We start from the raw sequence: 25,987 nt of genomic DNA, 5'->3' as shown, positions 1-25,987 counted from the left end.
GTTTAGCAGGAAGCTGGGGTTGGGAGCAGACCTGACTCAAGCTCAGGTACTCTGTTATGGGACGCAGGTGTCTCAGGTGGTGGCTTAACTGCTGGACCAAACGCCTGCCTCTAACTTGTCTTTTATCTCCATTTTCCCACAAACTGTTTGAAGCACTGTCATGTGATAAAATGCATTCATTTTCAGTGTATGGTTTGGCAAGTTTTGGCAAACATATGCACCCATTTAACTATCAGCTAAAAGTATAATTAGAACAGTCTCAGACTCCAGCAGTTTCCTTGTGATCTTCCCACCAAGATACAACCACTACTGACCTATTTTTGTCAGAAGGCGTTGGATTTATCTTTTCAAGAACATCATATAAATGGCATCATACATTCCTTTGCCTCTGGCCCTCTCCATTCAGTGTGTTCTGAGATCTGTCCCTGCTGTTGTGTGTCTCAGAACCTTGTGTGTGCCTCTGGGTTACCCATGCACCTGTTGGTGGACGTGTGGACGGTTTTTATTTGGGGCTGCTGTGGGTACTGCTGCTTTGAACGCTGAAGCACAAGCGGATTTCCAATACCCGAGAGTGGCGTGGCTGGGCTGCGTGCCGAGTGTGCATTTACTGTTTTACAAGAAGCTGTCGGGCTCACTGCAAGTGGAGAGTCGGAGAAAGCAGCTGGCCTGAGTCATCACGTGCGAAACAGGTGAGCACAGAGCTCCTCTGCATTGCCCTGATGAATCAGAGAGAAGAACCCTGTTCACTCACGGATCCTTATTTTAGCTTTACGTCACTTGATCCTCACAACTGTGCTAAGAGACAGCTCCTAATCTCATCCACATTCCCCAGCTGAAGGACTGAGGCTCAGAGAAGGAATGCGGCTGCCCAGGGTGGCAGCCATGACGCAGGCCCAGGTCTTTGCATGGCATCAGCCAGAGACACAGACAACCCGAGACACACCCCCCACGCTCCCTGCCATGACAGTGCGTGGCTAATCAGTCAGCACACTCTTTCCCACCACTCAGTCTTGAGGCTTCGTCACATGGAGTGCCACGCAGCCACTGGTAGTGGATTGGGCAAACCAGACCAGTCCCTGCCTGACCTCACAGTCCAGGTCTGCCCTGCCCAAGAAGGCTGAGCCAGCAGAGAGCCCAAGCTCAGAACCTCTTCACTCCCCAGGCCCCGGCAGTAAGGATGGGTCCCTGGCTCTGTTGCGAGTGAATCCAGAGTCTGCGCCATCCATAGCCAGTGCAGTGGGCTGGGGACCATGGTGGCCACAAGGCAGAGGAGCACTGGATATCTCAGCTTCCTGTGTCCACTTATCCTCCTGGTGCTTGCGTTGTTGCCTGGAGCCAACAGCTTGGGTGGTTATTCTTGGGCCATGGTGTTGTTTGCTGAGCATTGTCTTTCTAGAGATCCTGTCTCTCCCTGTGCATCAGCCTCTGTCTGTCCCTCTCTGGATCAGTCTTCCTCTTTGTCTTCACTTGCCTCTTCTTTATCTGACCCACAGACATCTTCCCATTTCTCTTGGATTTCCTGCAAAAGAAACATGGACCGTTTGTCTCATATCCAATCCATCACGAGCATCCCTGGTAGAAATAACATGAAATAAAACTGATGGCGGCCAAAGCTGTGCACAGTGGAAGTCGTTACTGACCCACACAGTGACAGGAGACTCAGCCTCCCTGTCAGCTTCAAGTGCTGCAAAAGCTTTGACCTGAGAGAGTTGGAGGTCACAGAAATCACGGCCAGGAAGGGACATGGGGTGTGGGGGTAGAAGCTGCGTGCGGTCGGTGGAGGACTGATGCGTCAGCTCTTCATTCAACAGTGTAATTAGCAAAGACTGGATCTCAATGAGATCAACCTCAGTAAAGCAAAAAATGAAAGGGGGAATATGGGCAAGTGCTTGTGTTGCATCTTCTAAAGCATTAATCCGTGGTTTAAGTAGAACCGATGGGGCAGGACCCGGGAAGGGCTGCCTGTGTTGTCAAAGTCAGTGGAGTTGGTTCATTTGTGTTTGGGGTGTCCTGTGCCTGCCCTTGGGGTCAGAGCACAGCATCCGGAGAAGAGGTCCTGGTGCGTGTGGGTGCTCATTTACTGGCTGTCCGATGTTGCTTGGTGCTGGCCAGGGAGCGAGCACCTGTCAATCTCATGTCTGATATCATCACTTTGTCTCTGGCCTTGGGGGTTCCCTGCTGCTCTCAGGATCAACTTCAAAGTCCCAGCATGTGGGCGCTGCGCCTGTCTCCATCCAAGCCCACTGCCCTCCCCCCAACTTGCATACTTCCATCCTTGGGGAACAACAAGCCAAGTGAGAGGCAGTGTGGCTCGGTGGTTTCCATCGCAGCCTCTGCTGCTTACGGGCTGTGTGACCTTGGACGGGTTGCTTAGCCTCTCTGTGGCCTAGTTTCTCCAGCTGTAAAATGGAAATAGTGGTGCCCACATCCGACTGTTGCCCTGGGTTACTGCAGGAAAGCTCCGGACACCAGGCCTGCTGCGTGGGGGTGCTCGTGTGTCTTCCTCTTACTGCTACCTTAGGGCTCTTGCCTGTGCTGTGCTTTCTGCCTGGAGCCCCCTGACTGGTTAATGTGCACCTATCCTCCAGATGTGGCCCGATCCTCCCGAAGCTGCTCCCCTCACAGAGCCCCCCACCCCCGTCAGAACACTGCTGTCCCTGAGCCTGCAGGGGTGGGTCCTTGTCTGCCCAGCCCTGGCCCTGGTCCACACATGGCGGGCTGCTGGGGCAGGAGCTGCTCCCTCCGGCGGGGCCGGGTGGGGTGGAGACGCGCCTGCCCAAGCTGTCCTGGCTGAGAAGGGGACACGGCTCCGTGCAGCTGTTCCCCGCCTCCCTGACATCTCACACAGAGGCTGGGCCCGAAGCTGCTGCTGTCCCCGGGCTCTGGGGAGACAGACGGAGCCTCGGCAGATGCCCGAGCAGATGCCAGCTGATGCCGGTCGCCTCCCTGCTCACCACCCTTCAGTTGCTTCCTCCCAGGTTTTTGTTGTCCCAGGAGGACTGTGAGGGCCTGACCTCTGGGGTGGGCTCGGCAGGCCGCCAGCTCAGCCCGGGAGCTCAGCAGTGAATGGAACTCTGCAGCGCGTGTGGCACCCCCTCCGTAAGCCCTGGGCCACGCCTTTTAAAGCAGGCAGCCTCCAGAGCTGTGTCTCAGGAGATGGACCTTGACTGAGGACCTACTGTGCGCTGGCCTGCTGGTCCCTCACCTCGAGTGCCACACCCCACTCAAAACCAGCAGTGGATTGAGGCAGGCGCTGGGTTTCTGGGCTCCTCACCCCAACATGTGCTCAGATGTTGTCCACACCGGTACCTTGGAGTCTTCTGGGGGTGATGGCGGTGGTGAGACAGCGTGTTTAAAATGTTCATCCCCAGGCCCCAGCAAACCAGGGAAACTGGCACTGCTGGTGGTGAAAGGGAAGACTTTTTTTTTGCCTCCCTTGTATTTAAAATGATAAAATGCAGGGAGTGGGCATTTGGTGCAGGGATTTAGACATCTGCACACTGTATCCGAGCCTGGGGTTGAGTCCTAGCTCCACTCCTGCTTCTGGCTTCCTGCTGATGTGCGCTCTGGGAGGCAGCCGGTGATACGTGGTTGTGTCTCTGCCACCCACATGCCAGAGCTGGGTTGAGTTCCTGGCTCCTGGCTTTCTGGCTGTTGGGAGCATTTGGGAATTGAACCAGCAAATGGAAGCTCTCCCTCTCTCCACCTCTGAAATAGATAGAAATTGTAGAATTGTACCATGCACACGTGGGTGTAGTGTGGAGGAGGTGCAGTGTAACATATCAGGGAGCCACCCTAGCTGACATGCAGGGCCTGGCTGCTCCCCTGGAAGAGCCCCCTGCACTCCTCCCCAGTCGTGTGCCCCTTGCTCCTGCATCCAGAGCCCACCCTCCTGGCTTTCTGGAGAATTATTCTCTTGGTCTTCTCTGGTGTACCCACCTGGTGTGCGTCACCGCACAGGAGAGTTTGTTCCCACCTGTCCTGGAGCTTCCTGTAAACGGGTGGTGTGGGTGTGCTCTTGTGTGCCCCCGCTTTCCGTTCAGCGTCCTGCTGTTGGCATTCATGCGCTGTGCTGTGCAGAGCGACGGCAGCTTTGGTTTCATTGCTGTGCAGTGTTCTGTGTGAATGTGCCACCGTTTTTATTCACTTACTCCACTCTGATGAACTTTTGTTTCCAGTTTTTCACTCTTGTGCAAAATGTTCCCATGAGTTGCCTTAGACACAATTTCTGGCCCCTAAAGGCATACTTTTCTGTCATGTCTGTGCCCTCAGGGGGGTGCAGCAGGGCACGGGGCTGCTTATTTAACACCGTGACTGGGGAGTATTTTAGGAGATGCATACTTTGAAAGTTTGGTGATACTGTCAAATGCCTCGCTGAAGCAGCTGCACCTGCTGACGTCACCATAGGCAGTGAGTGAGAGCTTGGGGTGCTCCACGTCCTCATCAGTATCTCCCTGCATCTCTTCACGAGGAGACACAGACACACCCATGCGCGCACACACATACACACACAGTCCACAGATACACACTCCCCTGCATACACACACCCCTGCATATACACACATGCACACACACCCCTGCACACACACACACAGACACAGCTGCACATGCCTACACTCCCATGTGAGAGACCCATATGAAGGTCTTGATTCCTGGCTTCAGCCTGACCAAGCCCCGGCTATTGTGGCCAGCTGGGAAGTGAATCAGCAAATGAAAGATATTTCTCTCTTTCTCTCTTAACTCTTTCAAATAAAATCTTTAAAAAAAGAAACAAAAAGAAACCCTGATCCAAAAAAGTAACTTGTGTTTCAACCACAGAACAGTTTTGTATCACTTGTGAAGCTAGACTTGCCTTTTTCCTTTAAGGATTTATTTATTTAATTGAGAGGCAGAGTTACAGATGGAGAGAGGGAGAGAGAAAGAGAGCTTCCATCCTCTGGTTCAGTCTCCAAATGGCTGCAATGGCCAGAGCCGGGCTGATCCAATTCCAGGAGCCAGGAGTTTCCTCCTGTTTCCTGTGTAGGTGCAGGGACCCAAGCATTTGGGCCATCTCCCACTGCTTTCCCAGGTGCATTAGCAGGGAGCTGAATCATAAGTAGAGCAGCTGGGACCTGAACCAGTGCCCATATGAGATGCTGGTGCTGCAGGTGGAGGCTTACCCTACTATGCCACAGTGGTGGCCCTGGACTTGCCTTTTATGCTTTGCTTTATGTTGAATTATGTGGGAGGGAGCAGTGCCAGCCTCTTGTTGCCAGTTAGCTCCTTTAAAAGCAGTGCTTCCCAGACTATCCAGTGAAAGGCCAGTGTTTGCCTTTTATTTTCAAACTGCTGCAGACGCATACATTTGAAAAAAATAAACCGGGGCCAGGGTTGTGGCGTAGCAGGTTAAGGCACTGCCTGCAACACCTTTAGGAGTGTGGTCCGAGTTCTGGATCAGAAGCCGAGCAGCGGTACCTGGAACTGGCGCTATGTCCATTTGCTCACGGTGCCCAGCAGTTTCTGACTGACTCGATTCCTGAGCTCATTTGTGCCATCAGTGACACATAGTTCAAGGACAGGCCTGTGTTTGCAGACTGCATATTGCATCGCTCTGCTTTTAATCTGAGGCTGTAATGGCCTCAGGCCTCCCCCAGGTCCAGCCTCAGAAAACCCACACCTTGGCACCTTGGACAGCTCCTCTCCTGGGCTCTGACTTCTTGCTCTGTCAAGGTCACGTCCTCAGCTGCCAGCAGCTGCCTGGGTCTGCGGGCTGCTGAGCTGGTGCTGGGCTGGGCCACACAAGCTCTGAGGACCCATGAGGAACAGTGGGCTTGACTGACGTCATGGTGTTGGTGGTCCAGGGGTCTTCATCTCAGACCCACATCTTCTAAGTGAACTTTACATACCTGTTCTTTCTTATTTTAAGATTTATTTATTTATTTGAAAGAGTTACACAGAGAGAAGGAGAGGCAGAGAGAGAGAGAGGTCTTCCATCTGTTGGTTTACTCCCCAATTGGCCCCAGTGGCCGGAGCTGTGCTGATCTGAAACCAGGAGCCAGGAGTTTTTTCTGGGGTCTCCCACATGGGTGCAGGGGCCCAAGGACTTGGGCCATCTTCTACTGTTTTCCCAGGCCATAGCAGAGAGCTGGATTGGAAGTGGAGCTGTGGGGACTTGTACCGGCACCCATATGGGATGCCGGCATTGGAGGTTGCAGCTTTATCCACTGTGCCACAGCGCCAGCCCCTACACACCTGTTCTTAAATGCCCTCCCCACTCTGGGGCCTGTTTCACCTCTCCCAGCCTCACTCTCCCCTCTCCCCACCTGCCAGCTGTACCCCATGGCCACTGCCCTTTTCCTGTGCCTGGGCTCTGGATCCAGGTAGCCCAGGTCACGTCACAGCTCAGCCACTTGCCAAGTGGGTGACCTCAAGCAAAACACTCCTTCTGAGCCTCCGTTTCCTATGCTGTGAAGTGGGGATAATGCTAGTCCTTGTGACAAAGGCTTTTGCGAGGGCTAAATGAGTTAATACACAGCAGGTGATTCTATCAGGGCCCTGTGCAATGTCTGGTTCTGTCAGTGGCCAGCCTGGGCAAGCAAGGGTCACTGCAGAAAAATGCCGGGCTTGCAGGGTGCTTGTGAGGTTGTGGAGGACATGGCTGTGTGTAAGTGTAGCATAGAGCTTGGTGCCAGTGAGGACATCGGCCAATGGCAGCGTGAGATCAGGCCCTGGCTGCCGGGTGGCTGGTTGTGAAATTCTGCACAGCTGCACGTGGGTGAGGAAACCACCATGTCCCCAAGTTCCCCTTCCCACGAATGCCCCCAGACCTCTGCCCAGGACCCTCTGATGGCCCATGAACTGGCAACCAGGGGGTTAAAGTCTGACTGGCCTGACTGGCTGGCTCTGGCACCCCACCTGGGCCCCCTCAGCTTCTGCCACCAGGGGAGTCCCCCAGGCCGAGGGGGTCAGGTGGCTTGCAGTGTGTCCCTACTCTCCTGTGCCTCAGTTTCCCCACCTGCTCTATGGACGGGGTGCAGTTTGGACTGGGCACTTTCTCTAGCACAGTGTGGGCTCATGTCCGAGAATCTGAGAGAACTCAGCCAGCTGCTGCCGTGTTCACCTTTTCCTTCCTATGACCTGGGAATGCCAGGCCAGCAGGCACGACTTGGTCACAGCTGTCATGACTGGATCCGTGACAGGAAGGCGGCCCAGCGTCCATAGTGGAAGATGGGACAAGGGCGTGGGGCCAAGCAGGCGGGCCCAGCAGGGGTGGAGCTGGGAGGGCTCTCTCTGCATCCCCCCATCCTGATGGTGCAGCTGACATCCTCACGCCCCACCAGCTGCTGCGCCCACACTCGTCCTACATTTCCCCCCACGACAGCTCCAGGAGCAGGTGTGGAGACCGAGGCACAGAGGGATGAGTGCTGCGCAGAGGCCACGCAGCCAGCATGGGACAGCAGCAGGACGGGAACGTGGCACGTGGCTCGTCTGACTGCACTGGGCACCCCCGCCGCCCCATGGGAGAAGCTTGCTGAGTGCCCCCAGGGTCTAACCCCACTTCTCAGAAACCACTCGAAGGCTGGGCCGATGTCTCTGGCCACTGCCTCTTGCTCTCACCTGTCCCGTCTCCTGCCTCCTCCAGGGCATCCCGCTGCTCCCCTGCCAGCTCTGTTTTGCAGCTGAATGGGGGGCTGGTGCCAGGACTGGCGCTGCAGCCCTTCTGATATCAGACCCCAGGACCCGTGGCAGGCCTGAGCCCCCAGGACACCTTGTGGCAGAGGACGAGAGAGCGCGGGCTCTGCAGCCGGATGGCCTGGACTGTGATCCCTACTCTGAGACTCGGGTGTTGTGGGTGACGCTGGGCCAGTGACTTTGCTTCCGAGCCTCCATTTGCTCTTCTGTGAAGTGGGTGTGCTTCTGTTGGCCTCTCAGGGCTGTGTGTACCTGCAGGCAGTCCCTGTTTTCCTTTAAGACATTCTGATTTGGCCACACCCAACCCTATGTCCAAGCCCCCACTGCTCTTACCTGTGGGGTTCTGTGGCCTCTTCACAGGTCTCCTGACTTCAATCCTCACCCATCTGTTCTTCCCGAATGGCCACGGAGATCCTGTTGAGATGCATGTGAGGTCACCTTGCTCCTCAGCTCAACATCCTCCCGGGAATCTCACCTCCTTCAGAAGAAAAGCCAAAGTCCTCCCCGAGCATGGTCTGCCTGGACGTACTCTCTTGCCAAGCCCTCGCTCGCTCAGCTGCAGCCATTCCTGGATGGTCTGCAGGCCTGCCAGGCACAGTCCTGCCCCAGGGCCTTTGCACTGGCTGTGTTCTCTGCCTAGCAGGCTCCACATCTCCTCCATTTCTATAAAGACTTGATCGGAGAAGCCCCCTCCTACCACACACTCTTCTCACCCTGCCTTATATTTCTCCCAAGCCCTTACTTCAGTCCACATCATGCACCTGCTCTTTAAAGCCCATCTCCCCTAGTGTGATGTGAGCGCTACAGGTTGTACTTGCTGCCATAGACAGCTGCTTGGGTGAGCGAGTGGATGATGGTGAGATTCGAACGGATGAATGCATGGTGCCTGAGAATAAATGCCACTGCATTGTCTCTGCTGCATAATTTTTTCTCTTGGGGCCTCTGCTGCCCATGCCGCAGGCAAGCCCTGGTTTAAGGACAAGAAGAACCCGTGTGTGTGTGTGTGTGTGTGTGTGTGTGTGTGTGGTGACCTCGCTCTAACCCGAAGCCTTTCCTCCATCTGGAGTGGCAGCCTCAGCCTGAAGTTCTTCAACCCAGAAGCACGCAGGTCCCCAGGGAAGGCCTGCACACCTCACAGCCTCATTAAGCCCTGCATGACGGATGGTTGCTGCTGGAGCCCACGCTGCAGCCGCAGGGGCCTCAGGATGACGAGCGGCCGGGGTTCCTCTCCGGTGCCTGCCTCTTCTTCCTCGCAGATGCTTGCTTTAGTGCCCAGCAGCAGGCCGCAAGGGTGCTTGGAACCGAGGGCCCTGGGCTCGAGTCCTGGCCCTGCCCTCTTTCCTGAGTGATGCTGCACACGGATCTGCCCCAAACCAGGGGGAGATGGACAGGAACAAATCGTTTCTCCTATCCCTGGTCCACAGCTGGCCTCCAGGGAGGACTGAGAGCAAGACCACGTCTCAAGGCTGGGAAGTCATTCATTCATTCATTCAAGTGAGGTCCTCTGGGAGCCAGAGAAGGTTGTAGGGAGGGAGAGGAGGGTGATGTGATGGTTTCACAGGTGCCTGGAGGGCCAGCTCCCTTTTTAGACAGTCAGGAAACAGGCCCAGAGCAGGCAAAGACTCATCCCAGGTCACACGGTGGCCTGGTGACCGCTTCTGTCCCTGAAGGCCTTGGGAAGGGGGTCGGAGGTGGTGGTGAGAGCAAGGTGGGAGGGGTCGAGGGTGTGGGGAGAAGGTTTTGGGGGACTGCAGCCCACTTGGCGAGAAACACTGAAGGCTCACATGCCCGCATGGACGGCAGATGGCCTGGAGTCCAACAGCACTGATCCCTCGGTCTGTCCCCACCCTGAGTCTGATGGCCCATGGCCCGGGCGCGCTGACTGCTCAGGTTTCTGATGTTTGCTGCTGCTATTCTGATGGCCTGCGGCTGGCCCAAGTATGGGCTGGGGCCGTGAGTGTGATGTCCTGGGGTTCTGTATCCACCGTCTGAGGTTCCACGGCACCAATGTGCTGTGGCCCCAGGGCCATCATCTCTGTGCCCTTGTGAACTGGGGCTCTGTGGTTGCGTCTGGGGCTCTGGGGTCTTCAAGGGGCTGTCACTATTTCCCACTGCCCTGGACTCTGAGTCCAGGCCTGTGGAAGCTCATGAGCCTTAGCCCAGACCACCAGTGCCAGCCTACAGGGGACTGGAGAGGGGCCGTGCCGCAGTCGGGCCCAGTTGTCCGAGGAGAGGGAAGACAGCTGACACCTCCGGGACATGCTCCTCCCTTTCTTCATCTGGGGTCACAGCCAGGGCCATTTGTGGGTGCTGCTGCTAAACGTGGCTGCTGCCTGTGGTCACAGACGCCGTGGCCCTGGCTCCGGCTGTGCCACTTACCAGCTGTGGGACCTCAGCCCCCTCCTGTCTCTGTGCCCCAGGATGGGGCTGTGCTGGCAGCAGGCGGCAGACGGGTCCCTAGTCCTCTGCATGTCAGGTGGGGGACCCAGAATGCCTACAGGACACTGTGCCTCCCACGTGCTCGCCCCCTGCCATGTAGGGCACTGTTCTCTCCTCTCCAGGCTTCTGGGACTTGGACTCTGGGATTCGTTTTCCAAGAGAGGGCGGGGGGGGGGGGGGACCTCAGGCCGGTGGGGTGCGGCCCAGCCTTGCAGTTCCATGCCTGTGGCCACACAGCAGCTGGAGGCTTTTTTCTGTCCCCGTGTGAGGAGCCCAGTGTCGTGCCAGCCACTGCCCTGACAGGCATCTGTGCTCAGTAGGAGCAGTGGCCCGGCTGCGAGGCCAGCTCCAGGGCGCTGAGCCCGGCTCTGCTCTCTGCTTTGAGCTTGTCCCTCCCCTTCCTTGGGCCTCCACCTCCCTGGGGGGCGGGGTGGGGGGCAAGAGCCCTCTAACGCTGCATCTCCTCAAGGGTGGACCCAGCCTTTGCCCTCTCGCCTCAGTTCTGGTCTGGTTTCCGACTCGTGCTAGGGGAGAAGGGTGGCACGGTACCAGGTCCCACGTCAGACCCGGAACACCAGAGCCCAGGGTCCACCGCCATGCAAATGCACCAAGAAGGCCCCCCCGCCTCCCCAAGTCCACCTGTAAGGCCAGGCCCCGCACCTGTGTGAGCTGCAAGGCCAGGTGCGGAGTTGGAAACCGGGCAGCCAAGCGCAGGGGCTCCGGGGCTGCAGAAGCTCGAGGTGCTGGACCGGGGGCCGTGCTGTGCCCCTTGGTGCTCTTTGTGCCCAGCCAGCTGCAGGCAGTCTCATCAGCCACGCTCACACCGCCCGCACAGCAGAGGCGGCTGTGTTTAGAACAGCAGGGTGGGTGCCGGGATGGGCTCGGAGCCGGCCGCCGGGCTCACACCCCTGTGCCATCAGAGCCGCGTGCCAGGGGCCCTTTGCTGGCTTTCTTATGCCTTGCTCTCCATACTCACAGCACCCACCTCGTGGGGCATAAAGAGCCGGTGACTGTCTGTCTCAGATGACGATTTGTAACTGGCCCTCATGTTGGGACCTGTTTCGCAGTGGACAGAACAGAGGCTCTGGAAGCAGAAAGGCCGGCACACACTTTGAAGGCAGGCCCTGTTCCCGGCACAGTTGTAGCCCTGAGCTTGAGTCATTTCGTGAAGCTGGCAGAGCTGTCTGGTGCCTGGCCCCCGTTGTGCTCACCTCGTGGGTGGCCAAGCAGCGGCGTGGCATTTGCATTCCATCCAACTCTGAACATCCCGATGGGCCATCCCCTCCCTGGGACCCAGCAGGTGTGGGGAGGGAGCCCTGAGGGTCAGGGTGGGGAGGGGTGACTGGTGCTGTCATGGCCTGGCACACAGAGGAGCCCGGGCTGAGCCGCTGTCGCCAGGGCACATGGGAACGTAGTGGTGGGATTTCTGCTGCCTCCCCCAAGTGCCCCACGGTTTAATCTGTATCCCTGTTACTGGTGCCGGCCCAGGCATTTGCTCCTAAGCATTGCACCATAGAGGCGGTGCCAGGGGTACTAACAGGCTGCCACCTGTTTCCTGGCAGGTGGCCCTGAGAGTGCACCTGTCTGCTGGCCACGTTGAGAACGCTGGGTGGCCTTTTCTGTCTTGGCTCGCAGTGTCCTGGAGCCTTCACGTGTGCTCCTCCTGGTGTGGTTCTAGCCTGCCCTGGGGCTGCTTGCTGGCATTGGCCTTAGCGGGGGGGGGGGGGGGGGGGATGGGTGGAGGGTGGAGGACTGGCTTATGTTGGTAGTCCCCTCTCTGCAGCTTGGATACTGTGTGCTCCTGGAACGGCCACTTTCCCTCTCTGGATGTCACTGTCCCTAGTGTCAGAGTCAGTGGGGGCTCTACCCTGGTGTCCTGCAGAATCCCTGGGGGGCTTAGAAAAGTGTACTGTCACCGGCGCCGGGGCTCACTAAGGCTAATCCTCCGCCTGCGGTGCCAGCACCCCGGGTTCTAGTCCCGGTTGGGGCGCCGGATTCTGTCCCAGTTGCTCCTCTTCCAGTCCAGCTCTCTGCTGTGGCCAGGGAGTACAGTGGAGGATGGCCCAAGTGCTTGGGCCCTGCACCCGCATGGGAGACCAGGAGGAAGCACCTGGCTCCTGGCTTCTGATCAGCGCAGCGTGCCAGCTGTAGCAGCCATTTGGGGGGGTGAACCAACGGAGGGAAGACCTTTCTCTCTGTCTCTCTCACTGTCTAACTCTGCCTGTAAAAAAAAAAAAAAAAAAAAAAAAGTGTACCATCAACAGCTTCTGATTCAGTTCTGGTTGTTTCAGTCCCCCCCCCCGGGCAACTCTAACAAGCAGCCAGGTACACCCAGCTAAGGGGCCGCTGTCACCTGTGCTCAGGTGAGGCTCACTGTCTCGAGGGCCCTGAGCCCTCTGTAAAGGTGGTTTCCCTCCTGGTGCCGCGTGCCCGACTCCTACCAATTGACTGAACGCTGTCCGTGGGGAAGCCTCCCAACACTTGTCTGAGTTCTTCATCATCTTCCTCTGTATTCCCTATGGGGCACTGAGGCCCAGCCCATTGGTCCTCAGGGCATGGGCTCCCAACCCTGACCGAGGCCCGGCCGCTGGGCAGCGAGCTGTGAACTCTGGCAGAGGAGGGCGGCTCGAGCCCCCCAATCAACCTCCTTCCACTGCCCCAGTTGCCTCCTCTGCTCCCTGAGCCGTGCAGTTCTTCTGCCCCCGGCAGCCAGAGGGGCGCTGTTACGTCTCAGGTCAGATGGTTACCTCCTCCACCTGCTCACCAGCTTGCTGCACCCCTGTCTCTCCAGCTCGTTCCGCCTCCAGCCCTCTCAGGGGGCTCCCTCCTCCCCCCTTAAGCCGCTCCTCCCCGGAGGCTGGTGATGATGTACCGCTCCTTTTGTTTTCACTTGTGTAAGAATTATAATTTTAATTTTCCTGACCTTCCGGTACTCTAAGGAAGGGGTGCCCACTATTCTCAGACCTCCCTCCCCCCTGCCATGCGATAGCCACTGCCCTAGGGAGCCCTGGGTGAAGGTATTTAGAGTCCTTGGTCTGGGGAGACCACCCCCTGGCTCTCGGCACTTAGTAGAGACACACAATTCTTGCCAAAAATCACCCGCTCCGTAATTATGCTTGGTCCGTTGATTGCTCACCTTCTAAGATGTTGCATCATTGACTGTTTTTTTAAAGTTTTATTTTAAAATTTATTTTATAGGCAGAACAACAGAGAGAGAGAGAGAGGAGAGAGAGAGATCTTCCATCCACGGGTTCACTCCCCAAACGGTTGTAATACCTGGGGCTGGGCCAGGCCAAAGCCAGGAGCAGGGAATTAAGGGAGGGGCTCCAGGGGCCGGTGCTGTGGCTTAGCGGGGAAAGCTGCCACCTGCAGTGCCCGCATCCTGTATGGGTGCCAGTTCGAGTCCCGGCAGCTCTACTTCCAATCCAGCTCTCTGCTGTGGCCTGGGAAACAGTGGAAGATGGCCCAAGTCCTTGGGCCCCTGCACCCACGTGGGAGACCCGGAAGAAGCTCCTGGCTCCTGGCTTCGGATTGGTGCAGCTCTGGCCATTATGGCCATCTGGGAAGTGAACCAGTGGATGAAAGACCTCTCTCTCTCTCTCTTTCTCTCTCTCTCTCTGTGTGTAACTCTGATTTTCAAGTAAAATAAATAAATCTAAAAAAAGAAAAAGGGAGAGAACCCAAGGACTGTGTCGCCTGCAGCCTCCCGGGTGAGCACCGGCAGGGTGCCGGGCCAGAAGCCGAGTGGGGGCTGGAAGCTGGGCGCGCCGACGTGAGGTGCCGTTGTCCCGAGTGGCGTCTCAATCGCTTCACCAGATGCCCGTGCCGATTTACTCATCTATTGCACCTGTCCTTTATTCTCTCTTCCCCACTAGGAAGTAAGTACCACGAAGCCCTGGGGTTGTTCATGGCTGCCGCTCCAGGCCTGGCACAGGCAAGGGGCCCGGCAAGTGTTTGCTGAGCGAGTGGATGGGTGGTCAGCCGCCCCCCACCCCCGTCAGGCTTGGAGGCCTCCGTCTTCCTGAGATCCAGCAGCAGAAAAGTCGGGACTTGGCCCCCGGGGAAGAAAAGGCCGGAAGATGAAAGGCCTCTCTGATGAGATGCTGATTTGTTTCGGGAAGCCAGCGGGGGCGGCAGCAGCCCAGGGCCCCTGGGGCTTTGTGAAGTAGAGGCAGAAATGGAAGAAGCGGAGCTGGTGGAGGCTGGCCCGGCTCCCTTGGGGATCTTCTCCCCATTGTTTGGGCTCTGTGTGGCTCATCTGTGGGGGCTGCCAGTCAGTCCTGTGTTGGAATCTCGGCTTGGCAGCCCTCATGTCTGTGCAGCCGTCAGCAGCAGGGGAACCTCTCTGGGCCTTGAGACAGAAGACGTGGGGAAGCTTGAGGGGACCATGGCGTGTAGCCATGGGGGCCAGGGACGAGCAGGAACTTGCTTGAGGCTACCCAGTAGCTGGGAGCTGAACTCGGGCCTCCTAGCTCCAGCCCAGGCTGATCTCCAGGGCTGTTTGTGTAGTGGTTCAGGCTGAAGCATCCCATGGTCACTTCTCCTGTAAGGGATCTCTGTTCCCTCATTCTCCCTGGGACTGCCTTGTAAAAGTCGCAGGTGCACAGTGGGGCCTGGCAGGGCAGTGCAGCTCAGGTAACTGGCAGGCCTCAGCTGGATGGAACCCTGGACCCCGAGATCCTGGGCTGTGTGTGCCTGCAGGAGTTCCTCAGCCAGCTCCGGCCTCCTTCCCCAAGGTCAAGTGTTGGGGGCCCCTGCTGAGGCTGGAGTCTGGGGAGCATGGTATTCCGTGCTCTGTTTCTCATCCCCTCAGCCTTTGCAGAGCTCCTGCTGTTTGCTGGGCCTGGGACCCTGAGACGAGGAAGACACTGGATTAATCAGGACTTTATGGGTCCAGGTTGCTAAAAACTCAGCCTAAAACTGGCTCAAGGGAAGGAGGGAATTTATTGGCTTAAGATACTGAAGAGGGATACACAACTTCAGGCATGGTCCAGGTGCTGGCATGACATCATCATCGGGATTGGACAACCCCCCTCTTTATCCCCTCCCTTCTGTCCTCTCTAATTTTGGTGCCTCAGTGGCCACCTGTAGCCCCAAACTGGCACCACTTCTCTGCCTGCCAAGGGAGCCGCCCTTTCCTAGAAGTTCCGCCCAAAGTCCCAGAATAGTCCCTCATTGGCTCACTTGAGTCACCTACTCATCTCCGAGCCAATCACTGCATGTGGGTTGGCTCCCCTGGGTTGAGGGCTCCTCCTGCAGCTGGGGGACAAATCTCCACCCAGACGGAGTGCAGGGAAGGAGTAGCCCCCCAAAGAAGTGGGGGTGATGCTGCTCAACGAAAAGGGGACAGGTTCTGGGGGAGAAATTGGAGTGCACGTGGGGAGAGGAGGCATGTGTTGAGCACCTACTGTGTACAGATGCTTTGTGTGGAATCATTGTGTCCTTCCTGCAGCCTTGTAAGGTGCAGAATCTTAAACTGAGACTCGGGGGCAAGCAGGATCTTCCTTGGCTAAGCATCCTTAGAGGGTTGTGACCAGGTCTTCCCCAGCTCTACTCAGGCACCAGGGAGGACCTGGATCTTCTGGGATCCATGGACCCATCTTCCCAATCAGCTCCAAATAGGCTGGGCCCAAGACTTCCCTGTGGATCCTGAACCCCTTAAGCAGGGTGGCCGCTGGTGTGCTGGGCTTCCACAGCTCTCCCCTCTCAGGCCCATCACAACGTCCAGATCCTGCTGTTGGACACTTGTGGCTCATTCTCCTGCCTCCTGACCTCTTTGCACATTAGGATCAGTTCTTCCCCAGGATACGTCCAGGAGGATGTCAGAAGGGGTGGGAGATCGCCGGGGTCGGGGGGGCCCTTTCCCACTGTGTAACTTGTTTGTACTCAGTGCTGTGCACCCGAAATCGCCCTGTGCTCCCTCCACGGTGGGAATCCCGCACTCGAGGGGCTGTGTGCGGCACCAACCTCAGAGGTTTTATTTTTAAGGTTTGTTTATTTATTTATATGAAAGGGAGAATTTACAGAGGGAGGGAGGGAGAGACACACACAGAGAGACAGAGCAGACAGACACAGAGAGAGAGAGAGAGGGAAAGAGAGATCTTCCATCTGCTGGTTCACTCCCCAGATGGCCCCAGTGATCAGGGCTGGGCTGGGCCCAAGCCAGGAGCCAGGAGCTTTCATCCCAGCCCATGTTCTGCTGCTGTCCCAGGCTCATTAGCATGGATTGGAAGTGGAGCAGCTGGGACTTGAACTGGCACCTATATGGGATGCTGGCTTAACCTGCTAGGCCCCCAGACCCTGGACTTCCTCAAGAGAAGTGCTCACTGCCGGTTCCGACCTGAAGCCTGATTTCTGTGGCTGCCGAGATTCCCGAGGGGCCTCTTGCCCTCCTGGTCAGCACAGGGGCTGTGGGAGGTTGGCCAGAGGAAGGAAGAAGCAGAGCTGCAAGGTGGGGAGTGGCAGGAGCCCAGGTTCTGCTGCTGCTGCTGTAACACCGAGCATGCCGCTGCTCCCCTGCCTGCCGCTGCCTGCCCTGCCAATTCCAGGGGCGACTGGGGAATCAGAGAGGAGGCGATCTGGTTGCCTGGTGTGTTTGCTGAACTCATGCTGGGTGCCCCGGAGCCCTGGGGACTCTGCCCCACCCGACCACTGTGGGTGGTTTCTCTTCCCTGTGTTAAAATGAGGAGGTGTGGAGGCTAGGAGTGAAGTGTCCTCCTCTACCCTGATGACCCCATCACATGCCCAGCTGTGCTGCCCACTGGGGACACGGGACAGATGGCCCTTGCCCTGGGAACAAAAGCACACACCAGTCTGAAATGCACAACTCTCATCCCAGTTATCCGTGGTTTTGCTGTACTGAATTTCAGGTGCCTGTCATCAGCTCAGTGCAAAAATATTAAGTGGAAAATTTCAAGAAGAAAGGTTTCATAGGCTCTGCGTAGCATCATGGGATATCACACTGCCCTGCTCCATCCTACCTGGGACGTGAGAGAGCCCTGTGTCGAGCTGACCCACAGGGTATGTGCTGCCCACCTGTTCGTCACGTAGCAGCAGTGGAGGTGATCGGTGGACTGTGTGGGTATCTCGGTGCTCACACTCCCAAAAGGCTAATTAACACCTTCACTCGATGCTCGTGTGGCCTCTGTCTCACCTACAAGCAGCACACTGTCCCCCGTCACTGTAAGAAGGGTAGGAAAACACAGTAGGGTATTTTGAATGGGTGCCCACACTCATAACTTGTGTTATAGTGTAGTGGTGCTATGGTTCTGCTTCACTGTTAGTCATTGTTGTCGTTGTTGCCTGTTCTATACATGCAGCCTTACCATAGGTGGCTGTGTTCAGGCATCCGCTGAGGGTCCTGGACCGGATCCCCGCAGAGAAAGGGGGGATGCTGTGTTGAAACCCAGGTGTCCCTGGGGCTGGAGCAGGGCTGGAGGAGGGCCATGTGTGAGTGCAGGGGGTCTGCTCCAGCGAGTCCCCAGCCAGGGTGACAGAGCGGCGGGTGGGCTGGATGTGCGCTTTGGCGAGAGGAGGACCTGGGGGGCGGGGTGCCGATGGGCTGGGATCTTGCTGGCGCTGGCTCCGGGGAGGATTATCTATTTTAGCAACTCGGAGAGGGAGGGAGGGAGGGAGGGAGGGTGGGAGAAGGCAGGGAGCGCCCAGCCCTGCTGGTTAGCGCGGGCAGCTCTGGAGCACAGACAGACAAGCAAACACACTGGGGTCGGCAGGGCTCCTATCTGGCCACCAGCAGGAGGGCGCGATGCTGGCTGTGTCACTCAAGTGGCGGCTGGGCGTGGTGAGGCGGCGTCCCAAAGGTACCATATGGGGACATGAGTTGGTGACTGGAACTGGGCACTGGGTGCTCTGGGGGCTCTGGGTGGGAGGTGGAGGCAGAGGTGCCCCCGAGGGTGCAGCCGGGTCCCCTCCCTGCCCTCAGTCAGTCCCTGCCCCGCCCTGCCTGGCCTTTTTGGCAGAGCTGGGTTTTTGTGCTGCACCCTGGTGCAGGTCTCTGTCTCCTGTCTGGGGCAGCGGCTCAGCCACAGCCCTTACTCTCACTCTGGCTCCAGCTCCGGCTCTTCTCCGCCTTCCCAGCTTCCTTGGGGGCCTCTCTGCCATTCCTGTCTTTGTTTGCTTGAGCCTCTCTAACTCCTGGGTCCCTCCCCACAACCTCCCTCACTCCCTCCCTCCCCGTCTGCCTTCCGCTGGACCCCAAGTCTCCAATCGCTGTCTCCACCTCCCTCCGTCGCTCCTTCTTCATCTTTGGGTCTCTCGGCCCCAGCTCTGCTTTTCCCCGGGTCTCTCCTGCACTCTGTCTGTCTCCCTCCCTACTTTCCTGGTGTCCTGGGCTTCTGTGAGGGCTACGGGGCTGTCCGGTGGCTGGGGGGCTGGCGGGGAAGGTGCCGTGCGTGCAGGGCAGCTGCAGCATTGGGCAGGGGAGCTGTGGGCAAAGCCTGAACTTGGCGTGGGGCCAGGCTCAGTGGATACCGGGCTCCTGCACCCTCCTGGGGTTGGGGTGGGGAGGGTCGGGGGAGCTGTGTGACCTCAGGCTCCACCCGCCCCGCCCCCCCCCCCCAGGCTGCTGTTTTTCCGTCTGCCACATGGGAGAATCTCTGAGCTTCAGGCAGTGAACTAAGAATAATCTTGCCCTTCACAAGAACAGCAGCGACAGACATTAATGCAGCGCCACTACATACCAGACAAAGCCCTTACCCGTTCATTCCTCTCGACAGCCCTGCCTGGTCGGTCCCGTCCTTGTCCTGGTTGTGCAGAGGGGGAAACCGGAGCACAGGCACCTTAAGTAACTTGCCAAAGCCACACGGCTGACGGGGGGCTGGGGGGCTCTCTCCAGCCAGTTCTCGTAGCTGCTGGGAGCGTTATCTAGACTCTGAGGCATGGGGGCTGCCTCAGGGAAGGGTCCAGGGGTAGCAGGGCCATGGGTGCCAAGGGGAAACTGGTGTTTGACGTCGGGGACACAGCAGCTGACACCCGTGAGCATCACGATCGGGATCTGTTGGGGTCCCCAGGCACTCCTGTGCTGGGGCTGCCCACTTCCCGTTGCGCTGAACAGCCCCCGAGGACACAGGCGGAGCCCCCAGGCCAGCAGGATAGCTGAACACATCCCGGGGCATCCCCAAGATTTGTAAAGGAGCCAGTTAAGTGCTGTGCATCACGTTCTGCACCTTGGAGATGTGGGTCGTACTGCTTGTCTTGGTCCCAAGAGACCTGGATTCGCCCCTGTGTGGCTTGGAGCAGCTACTCAAAACCTCAGTTTCCCCGTAAGTAAAATGGGTCCAAGAAAAACCACCATCCTAGGACTGCAGTTACAGCTGGGAAAGACTGGGGCAGGGGATGGCCCACAGTGGGAGCCTGGGATTTTGAATTCCATCTCCCCAGCCCTTGACTGTCTCTCCCCACAATTGCCCCACATGCAAATGCCACCCTCCTTAGCCAGCCAAGCCCTTAGCTGAAGTTAAGAAACCAGAAGAGGAGGATGTGGGGATGCTGGGGCCCTGCCTACCTTCTGTGTGTGGGGACAGGAGAGAGCTGGCGGGGCGGGGGGGGGGGGGACTGTGGAGCTTGGACTGTGCCTGCAGGCTGTGGGAGCCATGGAATGTTCTTGAGCAGGAGAGAGTGTGGGATGGCGTTGAGCCTTAGGATGGACTGCAGACGGGAGTGCAGGGAGGGGCTTGAGGTGGGGTCGTCGACAGGGGAGGCGCCCAGGCTCCTGGGTGGGTGCTGAGGCAGGAAAAGAACGTGTGCAGTCGCCCACTCTGTACGTATTTACTGAACACCTGTTATGTGCCAGGTACTATCCCAGGCCCTGGGGGTGCAGTAGAGTACAAGAAAGAAATGCATGCCCCTGGCCTCCCAGCGTCCTCTGCCCAAGCCCTTCAGTGGCACAGTTGGTGCTGACTCCCTCCCTCCCCTCCTGTCCTCGTCGAGGCTCTCCCCTCCCCATCGTGGTCCCAGGTCTGACTCCCAGAGTGGACATGAGCCCTCTGGAGGGCCCCGGAAATGCACATCAGCCACGAGATTTCTTTCCTTATCAAAGAGCCAGGGATAAGCTCCCATCCTGGAACTGCAGGGTCTTAGCAGGCTGGAGCAAACCTCTGGAGCCGCTGTTTGTTCTAGCCTTTGCTGACTCTTGTGTGTGTTAAGTGCTGTGCTAAGCATTTCACGTGTTCTGTCTCATCCTTACAAAGGCCTCTGAGCTGAATCTCCCCATTTTACAGCCGAGAAGACTGAGGCCCAAAGAGGAAGTGAGTTTCCAAGGTTGCACACCTAGGAAAGAAGTGATAAAGCCCCCCTCCCCCTGCAGGCTGTCTGATGTCCAGGGGCTTGTACACAGCCATCAGTGTTTCTGGATGCCCTGTTGGAAGCCAGGGGCGTCTCTGTTGTGTTCCCCAGGGCCTCTGTCCTCTCCGGCTGCTCCTGCCCCAAGGCAGCCCTGCAGAGACAGATGCCCCTGCCTCACCTCTGCTCCACACTCAGTGCTCTCCTTCTCCCAGGACAGGCTGTCTCTCCCCGTCCCTCCTGGCCACCATCCCCATCCATGCCCAGGCCTGCCCAGCCCTGTCAATGGGCCCAGGGCAGCGGGAGTCTGAGCAGGACAGACAGGCAGAATAAGTTTGGGGGGGGCACATTCCCCCAGCTTCTGTCACCCACTGGGACCTGCGTTGTCCCCGCTGGTCAGCTCGAGTGTTCCGGCCAGCAGGCCACCTGCCTGCTTTAATTGCCCAGTTGATGGTGGAGGCTGCAGGCACCATGTCCCTGTCTGCAGAGTTATCCGACAGAGTGAGGAGAATCAGAGACCCAGGCTGGCCCGATTCTGTGGGTCCCCGGCAGGTCCCTCCTCCTTCTGGCTTCGGTTTCCCTCCTCTGCCCCCAGCTGTGCTCTCCTGGGCTGGAAGCTTCCTTGCCACCTCCCTCCATCCACCCAGTGATTCCCCTTGGGCTGACCTTGTCTCCAGCCCCCGCATTTCGCTGTCTTGGCCGAGGTGATGGTGACTCATAAGCAGATGTGGCGGGCAGGTGGGCGGGGGACGGCGCATAGCCATCAACTTCCAGCAGCCACATGCCTGGGCAGCGAGGGTCCCTGGGGGACACGCTGGGGTGAGGGCCCCTCCCCTTGCCGACTCCCAGTGCCCTAGTTGCAGAATTGATTTTTCCAGGAAGATTTGGAAACTGCTGGGGGCCCCTGGAGTTTAAGTCAGGGGTGCAGGAGAAGGGGGTACAGGCTGACTGAGGCCAGAGCAGAGCCGGAGAACACAGGTCCTCTTCCTCTCCCACACCCACGGGGGCACCTGTTGGACACGTGGCAAGATTGAACCCATTTGTACTCATGGTCTTGTAGCAAGGTGGAGGTGCAGGTGAAGCCAGGACTCAAGCTAAGGGCCCCTCTAAGCTCCAGTGCTGCTGCCGGGGCCGGCAGACTCGAATCTTCCTCTCTTTACCACTGCTCTGGTCTGAGGCTCCTCTGGAGTAGACAGGCAAGGAAAAGGGCAGGGTGTCCAGTGTGGGCGATGGGGCCCCAGATGAGGCACCTGCCAGTGGGAGGAGCGTGGGGACTCAGGCAAGGCTTCCTGGGGTAGGGGATCGGGAGCAGGCAGATGAAGGGCTGGGGATACGGTGCTCCTGGGTACCACGTGTACACAGGCTCAAGGGTAGGGACCAGCTGCGTGCTCTGCTGGCGTGGGCAGTCGGGGGAGGCTGGAGAAGGCCTGGCTGGTCTGGGGCACACTTGGCCACCTCCCAGTGACTTCCTCAGTGGCGCCAAGGCCCCAGGTGACGCAGGCTGCCTCAGCTGTCAGGCTGTGGGCCCTGGCCCGGAAAGCTCAGGGTCAAGCCGAGTCCTGGAATGAGTGCTGTGTGCGGGCGCCTGCCCCTGAGCCCTGCAGGGCTCCCTCCCCACTTCACCTCTGCCCAGATGCTCAGTGGGTCTGCGGGGATCCTGGGATGCTCCCTCTCCCAGGGTTCTCTTTCAATATATGCATCTCTGGGCTGCATAGTCAGGCGAACCTGGCCCACGTGCACCAGGCCCTTCTGAGAGCCCGGTGTCCTGAGCCGCCAGGAAGGCTTTGTCACTGGAACCCCATGGGGACGAGGAGCCATCTGAAATCTGTCGGGGGGCCAGCGGAGAGCAGCTGGGATTATTGGAGGTCTGTGCTTCTAGCTGCTCTGAGCCTCAGTTCCCCGACTTGGACCAGGAGGTGCTAGGCACAGGGGCCATTCCTCCAAGGTGGTCAGGTGTGTGGCTCAGGCAGGATGGTTTGTCCTCTCTGGGGGAGCTCCCCTGGGGGTGGCATGGGAACAATGGCTCCCCCACTCTGTCTGGCTGCACAATAGGTCCCCACCGAAGTCATATCCACACTCTGAGCTGTGGCCTCCCCTGCCAGGGCTCCAAGGCCAGGGTGTGGGACCAGAGAGAGCCACAGGGAGGCAGGCTGCAGCTGGGATAACAGAGTGATTCACCTCTCACAACTGCGCAGGAGTAGTTGAACAGGACTGGGAACAGGCTGCTCAAAAGGTAGTGAGCTCCCCGTCGGGAGAGGTGTACAACCTGAATCAGACAGCAGGGAGGGGACTTGCACTGGACTAAAGTGTTAGAAGGGCTCACTGGTTTCTCTTGGAGATAGTGATTATGTGTGATCATCATTTATCTCTCATTCATTCAGCACACGCTTGCTTTGCCCTTACTGGGTGCCAGGTCCTGCCCTGAGCAAGACAGGCGAGGGTCTCTGGGTAGTGGAAAGAGCACTGGGGAACGCGCTGGGACATCTGCCCGGCGTGCTCAGGGTGGGCTTCTGCTGAGGCAGATGTCGAGGCTGGGCTCTGAGCATGGGGGGAGGGGGGAAGAATGTTCCAGGCAGAGCAAAAGCACCCGAGGAGGGAGCACCTGCTTCTGATGACCTGACCTTCCGTCCATCTGAGTTGGGCAGCCCTCGCCAAGTCCCTTCCTTTTCCCCTGCCTCAGTTCATCACCTGTAGAATGGGAGCAGCAATGCCCACCTTGTGCGGCTCTTGAGAGATTCTGTAAGACACTGTGCATCGGCCGGCGCCGCGGCTCACTAGGCTAATCCTCCGCCTAGCGGCGCCGGCACACTGGGTTCTAGTCCCGGTTGGGGCGCCGGATTCTGTCCCGGTTGCCCCTCTTCCAGGCCAGCTCTCTGCTGTGGCCAGGGAGTGCAGTGGAGGATGGCCCAGGTGCTTGGGCCCTGCACCCCATGGGAGACCAGGAGAAGCACCTGGCTCCTGGCTCCTGCCATCGGATCAGCGCAGTGCGCCGGCCGCAGCGCGCCGGCCACGGCGGCCATCAGAGGGTGAACCAACGGCAAAGGAAGACCTTTCTCTCTCTCTCTCTCTCTCACTGTCCACTCTGCCTGTCAAAAAAAAAAAAAAAAAGACACTGTGCATACAGTGCTGTGTATTCAGTTGGAGCTCCATAAATTCCTTCTTTCCTGTCTGTGGGGTGTTTGCATTTGGACAGAGGTTAACGCTTGACCCAGGGGGTAGCTGGCAACATTCCAGGCACCAGTTAGCTCACCCTGGAACTGAGGCTGGCCCCTGTGGTTGTGCTGTGTTGACCCTCCCAATGCTTCATGCCCTGTGCGCATGGCCTCCATCAGCAGGCGCGAGGCGGCGTCGCTGCGAGTGGACTTCTGGGTGCCAAGACCCGAGCTTCTGCTCTGACAGCTCCCTCTGGGTGTAGCTGCGCCTCCATCTCACTGCAGGGCCTCGGCAGAGCCTGCTTCTCCCCAAGTGCCGTCGCACGGTGCATCCAGGGTCCAGGAGTGCCCGCGTTCAGAGCACTCCCTCCTGGCAGCCCTTGTGTCCTGGGACCCGGCTCCACCTTCCCGTCAGCACACCTGCTCTGCCTGCCACGGCCAGCCCACCTCGGCTTTGAGTGGTTTCTCTTCTTCCCCCTGAAGGCGTGGCTCAGGTCGGCCTCTCCCAGGCCGGGTCCCTGACTCTTCTCTCAGTGTCCCTGGCTCTTCGGCCCCCTTTGTTCTGGTTGGCTGGGGCACACCCACCCTGGGTATGGTCCCTTCTGTGAGAGATGCCAGTGTTCTGCCGTGAGGAGCGTTCTTGGCTCGTGGTGGGCGCTCTGGGAGCTGTTGTCCGGCCTTGAACCAGGTGTCCAGCTGGGACTTTCTCCGGAGGAGGGCTGAGAGCTTGGTCTTGTCCTGCAGCGGAGCCCTGACATGGGCACCTTTCTTTTCATGTTTTGCTTCAGTGCAGCGAGGGCAGGTGGGCAGTCAGGGAGCGGGACTCGTCTGCTTTGTGTATCGCTGAAACCTCTGGGTCACCTGCCTTCCTTCCTTCCTTCATTTATTTAAAAGACCAAGTGAGAGGAGAGACAGAGACAGAGACAGAGACCATTCATCTTCTGCTTCACTCCCTAAATGGCTGCAACTGCTAGGGCTGGGCCAGGCTGAAGCTAGGAGCCTGGAACACCATCCAGGTCTCCCACCTGGGTGCAGGGGCCCAAGCATTTGGGCCGTCGTCCACTGCTTCCCCAGGTGCATTAGCAAGGAGCTGGATCTCAAGCAGGAATGGGGTGGCCAGTACTGGAACCGGCACTGGTGTACGGGATGCTGGCCATTGCAAGCAGTGGCTTTAACCTGCACTGCCATAGTGCCTTGGGCAGGTTTTGTTTCTCAAATGTAGCAGAGGCTTAATAAATCGTCTTCTAGGACTGGAGAGGTGGGGCGGGGCCATGAGCAGGCCAAGCACCCCCAGCTGCCCCTCGTTACAGTTTCTGAGCTGTTTCACTCGCTCACGGAGCTTCTCAGCAGTAGCCGGGGAGGACGTGTTTTAGAGGAGGAGCAGGCCTGTGCTCCATGTCCTCTTCTCCAGAGGGAAGCTACTGCAGGCCCCAGGGAGCCACCTGGCCGGGCCCCTGTCAGGGCTCCCCAAGAGACTCCCCAAGGGCAACGCAGGGTGCGCTGCCGGCCCTCCGATCACGTGGGTCCCCCGTCCGACAGCCTTGGGCGTGCAGCTGTGTTCACGTGTGCGTGTCTTTCCCAGGTGGCTCTGGATACATGGAGGGCTCGCAGGGTGTAAACAGTCTCAGGTGGGCCTGGGTTCAAATCGTGGCTCGCCCTTTTTTCTCTGCATGACTAAGAGCAGTGGCATCGCCCTTCTGGGCCCCGGTTTCCTTATGTCTGAGGTGGGTGTGTTATGGGGTGAGACGTGCAAAACCCTGGCACGGGTTTTCTATGCCCCTGCTGCCAGCCACAGGTCTTCTAAACATTCTAGAAACTTCTCTCCCGCAGTCTGTCCACATGGCCTGCCATGCTGTGCTCCTGAGACACTGGCAGGGTTTGTGGACATGGGATGTGTGGCCTGGGAGCAGCCCACAGGAGCAAGCATTGCCCCCCGCCGTGTTTCCCAGCCTGCCCTGAGGTCAGGTGGGGACACAGCAAACAGTGAACCCTAGGAGATCCCCGTGCCTCTCCCGTGTGCCCCGCGGAATCGCAGTTTGAGCCTCCGTTTTCTCGTCTGTGACACAGGGATGGCAACGCCCGCGTTGTGGACGTGTTTCACAAGTGCAGGGTCTGAGGAGGGCCAGGCTTGTCCGGCCCTGACAGTGTGTGTGTGTGTGTGGGGGGGGGGTAGTGAGGAGGGAGGGAGGAAGGAGCAATAACGGGTTTTATCTCTGGGTCCCGCTTCTCCATCTCTGCCTGCCTCCCACCCAGACTTCATTTCCTGCTGTCACTCAGGGTCGCTGGCAGGCTCAGGACTCAGCCTGCAGTCTGAGAAGGCAGCTGCGGCCTGGGTGCAGGCCCCAGTGGGTCACTGGTCACTGCCAGGCCCCTCCCCCAGGCCCTCTCTGTCTGGCCCTGTTTCCCAGCTGTGCATCAAGAACTGGGTT

At 58.3% G+C, this 25,987-nt stretch overlaps 1 protein-coding gene across 7 annotated transcripts in view; it reads left to right on the top strand.

The window, feature by feature from the left end:
- GRIP2 (glutamate receptor interacting protein 2) overlaps window positions 1-25,987 on the top strand; it is an 86,503-nt gene that overhangs the window by 22,245 nt on the left and 38,271 nt on the right. For 2 of the 7 annotated variants that reach the window (XM_089305627.1, XM_051851762.3), the window contains exon 1: window positions 17,773-17,927. The exons of the other annotated variants lie outside the window; for them this stretch is intronic. In XM_089305627.1, the coding sequence (XP_089161753.1) occupies window positions 17,873-17,927 (55 nt within the window). In that variant the 5' untranslated portion in view covers window positions 17,773-17,872. Of the gene's footprint in view, window positions 1-17,772; window positions 17,928-25,987 lie in introns of those variants that run through there. 7 annotated transcript variants of the gene reach the window in all.

Source organism: Oryctolagus cuniculus, chromosome 10 (genome assembly GCF_051225735.1).
Source record: "Oryctolagus cuniculus isolate XC-2025 breed Fujian yellow rabbit chromosome 10, ASM5122573v1, whole genome shotgun sequence".
NCBI lineage: Eukaryota > Metazoa > Chordata > Mammalia > Lagomorpha > Leporidae > Oryctolagus > Oryctolagus cuniculus.
Note: the sequence above shows the minus strand (reverse complement) of the source record. Positions and strands in the feature narration are given on the sequence as shown.